Raw genomic sequence first — 9,338 nt, 5'->3', positions numbered from 1 at the left:
GGGACTAAATGAAAGTATAATTTAAGGCCTTTGAAACTTAAAGAGCTAAAAGGAAATACAGTATTAACATTGTATCACTCAAGTTTAAAATACTAAAGGTCCCTCATAATCTGTTGATATTGCAACCTTATCCCCTTGTCGGCTTGTCCAGTTTATCTTTTACCCTTATCTTTGCCACTTGCAACAAATTGGACACAGCCAAAACTCAGGTAGGGCCTTTCTAGTTCTAACTTACAAGAATACAAATAAATATCAATTTTATTTTCCAATTAAAGATAATAAAAAAAATTAAAAAACCTCCTACCCAAAAGTTAATCGAGCCACATTGGGCTGGCCTTTTGTTATGCCAGATCTTTCACTAGTTATATGGGGAAATAACTTTGTCATCCCAAAATTTAGTGATATTATTCTATTCTATAAAATAGTTTTAATTTAAAAGTATAGGATGAAAATGTCACTTTTGAAAACTACTGGACAAAAGAAAAACTGTCCGAGACATCAAGGATGAAAATGTTATTTCCCAAAATATTTAATAACCAATTCCCCCAATGAGAGCTACATGCAAGACAGGAAAATGACCTAGTTGCTCCATGATTCTCATTACATGCTATTTGAGAGAAGTAGCTTATGAAAAGCAAGTAATCTAACTGAATTATGAATATTATTAAATGTACTGTTACTGTACCAGACAGTTGTATCTATACAAATTCAATAACACTCTTTCTTTCTTTTTTTTCTTCTTCTATTTTTGCTATGACAGACAGACAGACAGAGAGATATCAAGAGGCAGTGCTTTTGTTGCTGTGATCATCAAGCCAAGAAATGATATCACTAAAAACTCTAATAATCATGTCATCCGGCTCACCCTCCAAAAGAGAATGATATGCATCCTTATAAAGAATGAACTTCTTGTCCTTATGGCTTGCTTTCTCATACAAGGCTTTGCTCACAGATGGGTCGGTCACGATATCAGCCTCACCATGCAAGATTAATAATGGCAGAGACACCTGCAATGCCAGTTACCCAACACAACTTATTCAAAAATGAGCTCAAGCTTGTTCACGAAATAATATATATATATATATATATATGTGTGTGTGTGTGTGTGTGTGTGTGTGTGTGCGTGCGTGTGTGTGTGTGTGTGTGAGAGAGAGATGAACACAATTGGTAGCATTAGAGTGGTGTTATTGATGTGTACTGATTCAACCATCTCTGGTTGGTTATAGACTGTAGGCTGCAGCATTTTGTTTGATATGATGATAGTACAATTTTTTTCCAAGGGATATTGACTGTGAACATTAATTAGCACATTTTCTTTGATAAGATGATCGAACAAGTTTTTCCAAGGGATATTAATAAGCACATTTTGTTTGATACAACAGAACAATTTTTTCTCCTGGAGATTAATGCAAGAATAATTGGACCAAGGGTCAAAGAACTAATGTGGCTTCAAATCATAGGAGCTAGTGATCACCAGTATGCTCATATTGGCAAAGTTACCGTTGTGATCAAAGCTCATATCAAATCATCAATTTGGGATCCATTTTTGGATTTTCCAAGAAAAAAAAAGATGCAGGTTTGTTGAAAGTCAATCAGAATGTAAGGTTATCAAACCAAGGTAATTAAGACAATCAAGCTTAAATTTATTGAAGGAGCTTGAACAAGGATCTTTGGCAAAAAAAATTATGTTGGTGGAAGGCAGCTTGAATCATGGCATAATATGTTCTATCATTTACAGAGTAATATGAGGCGTCATATTACAGGTTTTTTGCATACTATTGTCCATTGCTCTCACCAGCCATAATCTTCTAATATATCTTACAGGAATTGATTAATAGGAGTGTATTTGACAAATGTGTACTTCTGTTTTTCTCTCTCATGACCAAATCAAAACCTATTGAGGTTGTCAGTTATGCTAACATACGAGGGACCTCATTAACAGTGACTCAAAAGTTATAATAAATTCCAACTAACTAGACATGCTCATGAAAAGTTGACTGACGACCCCTATTGCCTATGTTAGCTGAAAGAAAGATGAGGGAACACCTCATAACCTATGTCCAAGAAATAAAGGTTTGAGAAGCAAGCAAGCTTACTGCATTCCAAGCCAAAAAGGGGGAATTATATGAAATTTCACATAATTTTGTAAAAGACCAAAATTAGCTTACCTTTTCCAACTGATGTTCTATCTCTTGAGTAGTTCTGAGCAACTCCAAAGCACTCTGCAAGCGTGGTTTATCCTTGTAAGCAATAACATTATAAGATGTCTGCATCCAGAGAAAAGAACAGAAGTATATGAGCCACTCATTCAGCAGAAAAAAATACTGAGTCTATAATCGACAAGTGGATTGCAGAAAGGGTTAAAAAAATGCAGTAGGGAGAGGAAAAAAAAAAAGACTGTTACAGCATGACATACGAATTCTATGGCTCCAACCATTTTATTTGCTACAAAGCCAGAAATAACACGTGCTATAATAGTAATCCTTGAAATAATCTGTTTAAGTGAAGAGACAAACCATCTCTCTCTTCCTCAAATCTCTAAATGCTGCCTCAGCCAAATTCTTTTGTGGAACCAACTTCTGCTTTGGAAGAAGATAAGCTATAACAATCAGCAATTGTTTTACTAAAAATGGAGGAACCATTTCATCTGCAATCTACACCAAAATTTGAGTTAACATGAGAAAATATAACTAACAGGGTGTCTAGGGTAACTGGATTCAAGAAAATACTTTGCACATAGGTGCAACGAGCACAGCACCGCTCCATGCATTAGGTTGTTTCAGGTGCACCTTCAGCGCTACGGCTCCACCCAAAGACTGTCCAAAGAGGAAACTTGGCAGAGCACGATACTCAGGGTTCTCTACATTGCAAATCATGCAAATATAAACATCAAAAACAGGCCAATGAGGAAACAATTGTATCTTGTTAAGATTCTACCAAGAAAACTCATTCAATAACAAATTAAACAATTGAGTACATGAATTAATCTAATTGCTAACAAAAAAGAAGAGTACAAATCAGCAAATGGAGTTCTACTCCCAAGAAAAAATTTCATGACCATTGAAGATAAAGCAAAAGGATTCAAAGGTAACAGCATAAAGGTACCTTTGACTTTGGAATAATGCTCAACGACATCATCAACAAGCCTATCAAAGCTGGGAATATAGCCATGAAGACCTTCTGAAAGACCAAATCCTGGGTAATCCATTGCAAAGACTCCATATCCAGATGATGCCAACTTCCTTGCAATTCCTACAAAGATGCCACAAAACAATTAGGCTTCAATTATCACAAGAAGCCCAAGACTACAAACAGAAAAAATGCTAATTCTTGCTCTGACTACATGCCTTCAAAGAAAAATGTGCAAGTGTCTCCATAACCATGACAAAAACACACCACTGCTTTGGGTTGAGAGGTCTCCGGAAGCCAACTCTTTGAGAAAATTTTCAGTCCTCTAGAATTCACCTCATACGACTATGCCACAGAATATCAAGCGACCCATTATTAGTTACAAGAAGACTATAGCAAAACTTTAAAACACACACAGAGAAACAAAAAAAAGGTAGGCCAATACATTTGTTTATAACTTAGTTGGCATCACCAATGACTGCCTTTTTTAAGAACTAAGAAGGAAAACAAAGAGCAATGGGATAGTCAAACACTTTCAAGATGCTGAAGTTTATAAACCGATTTATGGAGGCAATAGCTAAAAAACAAAAAATGTAAACAGGAAATAATAAAACTTAGTTCTAAGGTTCTCACCTCCTTCATTTTCAATCCATCAACCGGGGTCTGCAAAATAGTCAACAAAAAATCAACAATGTTACTCTGAAAACATTGAACAAACAAATGTCATTTGAACAACATGTACCATCCTTCTAAAATAAAACCAAAATCATCAAGACCACTGAAAAAAAAAAAAGAAAAAACTTTTCTTTGTCAACCTTAATATCCCCAATAACCCTATCAAGCTCTCTCATAACATTTAGTAAAAGCACACTTATTACATATTGCATAACCATAACCACTCAAATTTATGTCTTTTCTAAGAGACTCGATAACAAAAGTCTAATTCTAGGAAAAAAAAAAAAAAAAAAAAAAATCAAGTCATCCAAGCAATTTTATAAATTGTCTAATTCATCAAATACGCTCTTTTCTTTTAATCAAATACTCAATTATTCAAAGAACACTACCTTAAACAAAATATGGTCAATATTAAGTTGAATATCCTTAAAAGCCTCACGAGCCCGTTGTCTAGCAGGCGCCTGGTCCATGTTGGCATTCAAAATCCTTCGCAACTCATCACTTATACCTTTCACTGTAGCTCCCATTATTCTCCTCTTATCTCTCAACCCAACCAGCCCTTCAAAAACAAAATAATAAAATAAAAACCGAGAAAAACGGAGGCGTTTGGTTTCTGGGTAATCGAAGTACCAGCAAAAGGGTGAAGCCTGAAGAGTTTAGCAGAGTTTAAGACCATGTTTGGGATAACATTATATCAGGTTTTTTTTTTTTCATGTGGTCGTTGACAGATACTAAATGGCTAACGGGCGAGTGGGAAGGTTGCTTCAGTTTCAAATCAGAAAAACGATTCTCTTTGATTAATTTGATGGCGAGATGAAGTGGAACACGTCACTTTCTTTTCTAGACGGATTCAAAGATTCCAAACACAGCGTGACGGGTCGGGTGGTGGGATTCGATTGAGTAGAGATGTCGGTGACTGCTGATCTGTAAGTGGACACGTAACATCCGGGCACGACCACCAATTAGGGATCTGCAAAAATACAATATTATTATTATACCCTAAAATATTTTTAATATTTCTGTTCCCTGAAGTATCATAAAATAATAAATTAATTATAAAATAGAATAATGAAAATTTATATTAAAAATAGATACAAGAATTAAATTGTAAGATTTTTCTCTAAATGAAAATTTAATATATTATCCTTCTTCTAACGGATTTCAATAACAAAATCTTATGGAAAGTGGGTAATTGTTATTTCTATACTTTTTGGATACTACATTGTCTTTACGACAAACTTTGAGTAGGTGTAAGTCGTTCAGCCTCAATTTAACGATAGTATTGTTCTAATTAGTTGCAGAAATGAAGAATCATTAAAAAAAAATTCTTATACAAAAAGATGTTAATTTTTGAGAGGGTGATTATGCGACGTTTATCACTTTCTTGATGATAATGGACATAAATATAAAAAGAATTTCATAACTTAAATTAAAAGTAAACGACATGGTTCATAACTTAAATTAAAAGTAAACGACATGTTCCCACCCATGGTTCAATAAAATGACAAGTTGATACCCTTGGTTTAATTTATTTCAAATTTCCACTCTTAAAGTAACACTGTTAGCCACTGTTGGGTTCTGATACATGTGTAGAGATTGCAATTACTGAACTACCCTTGAACCTTTTGACTTCTAATTATTTAGCAATAAAAAATTGAGTGGACATGTAAAAAACCGAGAATGCCCTCGTATTCATTTTATATACTCATAATAAATTAATGAAATCACAATAATGCCCCTTTCTTTTAACTCTAAAATGCCAAATTTTAGAGATAAATTACCCTAAACCCATGAAAATAAATAAATAAAAATTCCTTACATCTTCCTGGTTTCTACTCCCTAGCGTTGTCACAACCTCTCAGGCCACTTTGGCCATTCACATTGGCGAACAAAGGTGAGGGTCCCCGGATGATGACTAAGGCCTGAGTAGCTCGATCAAAGGTAAGGGTCCCTAGATGATGACTAAGGCCTGAACAGCCCGATCAAAGTGTGAAAGTCGTCGAGGTGCCTCAGACCAGGTGGTCGCCTCCAGCCAGAGCGCAACCACCTGGCCAGCCCCCAACGTTGATCACCCCACCTAACACCACTAGCTGCTTCCCCTCGCCATCCCTATCAAAACCCCGACACCATCTATCGTCGCCCAAGTCTTCTCTCTATCGCAGTGTCGCGTGACTCCACACTGCAACTTTACATTGATGCAATCCGCCACCATCAAGCATAACAACCGAACCCTGCCGTCTATCACACACCAAATCGTGCGCCACGCATTTCTTTGGTTTTTGATTGAATTGAAGTTTGATTGAATTGTTTGTTTATTGAATTGGAGTTTGGTCGAATTTGAATTCTAATTGGTTTGTTTGGGAGTGTGATTTTTTTTTTTTTTTTTTTTTTTTTTTTTTTTTTGTGTTGCAAAATTCCAATTGGAAGATCAAGAAAAAGGGTGGAGGCCAAGTTCTTTTTTTTTTTTTTTGTAAAAGCCTTTCGGCTTTGCTTTATGATCGAGAAAGGGGTTTCTCTAGTGTTATGTAGTGGGAATGTGAGATTTGGTTTGAGCCGGAGGTGGTAGAGGAGGTAGTAGGTAGAGGTGGAGGCTTTGGTGGTGTTGGGGGAGGAGATGTTGGAGGTGGTTTAGGTAAAGGAGGAGGCTTTGGAGTTGGGGATGGTGTTGGTGGCGGGGTTGGAGGTGATATTGATGATGGTGGTGGTAGAGTAGAAAGAGGAGGTGGACTTAATAGTTCTTCTAGCCACGATGAAGGCTTTGGTGTTGGAAGAGGTGGTGTTGGTGGTCGTGCTGTAGGAGGAGGTGATGGTGGTGGGGTGGAGTCGGAGTAAATAACCATTTTAATCTATTACTATTAAAATAAATGAAACAAGAATGAAAATCTAGAATAAACGAAAATAATGGTACTAACTTGCATTTTGCTAAACCACGGGTGGGAACATGAGCATATCGTCTACTCTTTTTTTATTAATTAAGGATGGTATGAAAGATTGGTTGTTACAAAAAGCGAGTCTCGACTCTCGAGAACACAAGCATTCGTTCAATTCAAGAATTGTCAACGTCAACATTTAAGACAATCAGTTACATTTTTATGATTATAACTTACATGTGAAATAGTACTCCTAATTTATTAATGATTATATTTATGTAATTTGATTATAAAGAGAAAATGTGATTTGCAAGTTATTTATAAAAAGAAAAATTATCACAATCTATTGATATTCATATTGGAATATTGTTTGTTGTGCGGGAAATCCATAACATATACATTCCCTTTTGATATATAGATATCTCATGATATGAATCTCATAATCAATGTAAAAGATCATGTAACTCTCCAGTTTTATCGGATTTGAGTCCATCTTCAATTCAACCGTATAATTGACACTATATAAACCTAATTGTAATTTGTTCCTAAAGAGAGAAAAACTCCCTGAAAACCAATTGCAAACTCCTTGTAAATCAAATCACTGTTTCAATATATTCAATAATATAACAGTGAGTGTAAGCTTTGCATTACGAGTAATCGAACCACTTAAAAAAATCTCCTTGTTCTTTTGTGTTTTATATTGATTTATGTACATTCATCAACACATCGATCTATTGTTAATCCAATGAGATCACGCATGCATCCTATGTGATTCTTTGGTTAGTACAAATTTTTGCTTCAACATTGTTATACCTTTAAAGTTTTTTATACAAACTTTATCTATTTACAAATCGGAAAAAAAAAAAAAAAAAAAAAAAGTGTAAGCAAACAAACGTGATATCATTTAGCAGGTGTGAATGATATGACAATAAAAATGTAATACAAAAGTTTATATAAAATTTTTGTATATATAATATTCAATCTTCTTATATTAATGAAATATAAATATTTGGTTTAAGAAAAAATAAAGAAAAATTGAAATAAAATCCAGTGAGAATTATATTAAATTTAGAGAATCCTTATAAAATGAGCAAAAGATGCAAATCATACATTACATCCATGCAGTGACGAAATCAAGATTTCATCTCAGTGGGAGTAAGTGAAAAAATTTCAAATTACACCAATTCCAACCGAGTCCGGGTTTGGGCCTGATTGGGACCTGTCACTCATGGGCCTAGGACCGGTCCTAGGCCCATAAGAAATTTCAGGCCCGGACCGATCTTATAGGCCAGAAAATTTTATTTCTACCCTCAACTTTTTTTATGTTTAATAGGCCAAATAAAATTATGTAGGGCGTTTATGAATTTTTAGGGGCCTAGAAAATTTATTTCGGCTCCCTAATAAATCTTGTAAAATATCAATTTAACTCTTATATTTTTTGTCAATTTCAAAATTTATAGAAGGTTTTTTAATATTTTTCAAGGGACTTTTTTGAAAAATTGCAAAGGGGTTTGGGCTCGGGCCCTAGAGGAGGGCTCGATCTAGAGACCGATCCCTCCTCCATGAGCTTGGTCCTGGTTTGGGAACAAACCTCCTAAGGATTGGTCTTAGAACTAGTTTTTTGGGCCCATTTTTTGAGACCGGTCCCAAATGCCCAGGTCTATTTCAAATATTATCATGTATAAAAAAAAAAATACTTTTTAATTCATTAAGTTTAGTTAATAAGTATTTGTATACAAAACAATTTTGTACTTATTTTATGTATTTGATTGTTAACAAAAGAAACAAATTAAAGTTTATTTGATATTTTAGAAAAACAAAAAATAAAATAAAAGTGGTGATAATCCTTAGATTTTGATTAAATAAAGTAAAGGGATATTAATGTTAAAACATAGAGTATAAGGGTATAATTGAGAGTTTTCCAAGTTCAGTGGAGCATGAGCCCTCACTCACCCATCAGTGGCTCCGTTCCTGCATCCAAGAAAGTCTCAGAAAACGCTTGCTATAATAGTTGATGTCACACTCACACCAATTGGGCATCTTCTTTACCAATTGGACTCTCCAACTAGCTTGAGTATGTTGAATATTCTTATCTTGTTTTTAAAATATGTCAAATCACATATCCGACTGCTATTGTATTTTATTATTTAATAAAGATAAATTAATTAATTTTTTCTTATAACTTCTACGCGAACTCCGATGCAACAGTTTACCATTTATCCATTTCTTTATTAATTACTGTTGTTAGAATTGTTAGTTATTATAATTATTTACTCTAAAATTTTCTAAATTAAAATCAAATTAATCCGATGTTAATTGATTTGGTTGGGCTTCAAAAGCCCACGTAACTAACTACACTACGGGCACAGGCCGCTGGATTTTCATGGAGACCACAAAAGCTGTTACGCAATAGTTACCGCATTATTACAAAAAAAACGTGTAGCACGTGGGTGACTTTATTACCAAAAGCGGTCAAGTCACGAGCGAGGAGTTCAATATACACGTGTCAAAATCAGGAGGTGGAGGGCAGGAACCACGCGGGGAGAATAACTTTAACACGCATCCTGGGAACCAATGCGTGATTAGCGCACGGAAATAAGTTTTGCGTGATATTTATTTTTAAGAATAAAATAATGGAAATAGACAAATAAAGAAATGAAACGT

General features: G+C 34.8%; 2 protein-coding genes across 3 annotated transcripts; one reads left to right on the top strand and one right to left on the bottom strand.

The window, feature by feature from the left end:
* Window positions 1-644: 644 nt before the first annotated feature.
* LOC116114441 (caffeoylshikimate esterase-like) lies at window positions 645-4,616 on the bottom strand. Of its 2 annotated transcripts, none has more exons than XM_031400589.1 (9): window positions 4,435-4,616; window positions 4,194-4,363; window positions 3,763-3,792; window positions 3,348-3,474; window positions 3,106-3,252; window positions 2,730-2,860; window positions 2,517-2,579; window positions 2,169-2,267; window positions 645-1,007 (listed from the first exon to the last, which is right to left on the bottom strand). In XM_031400589.1, the coding sequence occupies exons 1-9, from the start codon at window positions 4,478-4,480 to the stop codon at window positions 780-782; spliced, it is 1,041 nt and encodes a 346-aa protein (XP_031256449.1). In that variant the 5' UTR covers window positions 4,481-4,616; the 3' UTR covers window positions 645-779. The 2 variants fall into 2 exon arrangements, with proteins under 2 accessions (XP_031256449.1, XP_031256448.1); XM_031400588.1 differs by having other exon boundaries at window positions 2,517-2,654; window positions 4,435-4,615.
* LOC116114355 (glycine-rich cell wall structural protein 1-like) lies at window positions 4,479-6,636 on the top strand. The gene is made up of 2 exons (XM_031400496.1): window positions 4,479-4,502; window positions 6,334-6,636. The coding sequence occupies exons 1-2, from the start codon at window positions 4,479-4,481 to the stop codon at window positions 6,634-6,636; spliced, it is 327 nt and encodes a 108-aa protein (XP_031256356.1).
* Window positions 6,637-9,338: the final 2,702 nt, after the last annotated feature.

The sequence above is a fragment of the Pistacia vera genome, unplaced genomic scaffold, assembly GCF_008641045.1.
Source record: "Pistacia vera cultivar Batoury unplaced genomic scaffold, PisVer_v2 Contig71, whole genome shotgun sequence".
In the NCBI taxonomy this organism is placed as follows: Eukaryota; Viridiplantae; Streptophyta; class Magnoliopsida; order Sapindales; family Anacardiaceae; genus Pistacia; species Pistacia vera.
This window is presented reverse-complemented; position numbering and strand designations above follow the sequence as displayed.

What these genes read in the sequence shown, in the direction of transcription:
- LOC116114441 (XM_031400588.1), bottom strand. Translation starts at nt 4,480, where the DNA reads ATGGTCTTAAACTCTGCTAAACTCTTCAGGCTTCACCCTTTTGCTG. An exon ending in TTGCACATTTTTCTTTGAAG is followed by an intron (nt 3,253 to 3,347) that starts GCATGTAGTCAG and finishes GCATCTTTGTAG; the next exon opens with GAATTGCAAGGAAGTTGGCA. An exon ending in TCGTTGCACCTATGTGCAAA is followed by an intron (nt 2,655 to 2,729) that starts GTATTTTCTTGA and finishes ATTTTGGTGTAG; the next exon opens with ATTGCAGATGAAATGGTTCC.
- LOC116114355 (XM_031400496.1), top strand. Translation starts at nt 4,479, where the DNA reads ATGTTTGGGATAACATTATATCAG. An exon ending in TTGGGATAACATTATATCAG is followed by an intron (nt 4,503 to 6,333) that starts GTTTTTTTTTTT and finishes AGTGTTATGTAG; the next exon opens with TGGGAATGTGAGATTTGGTT.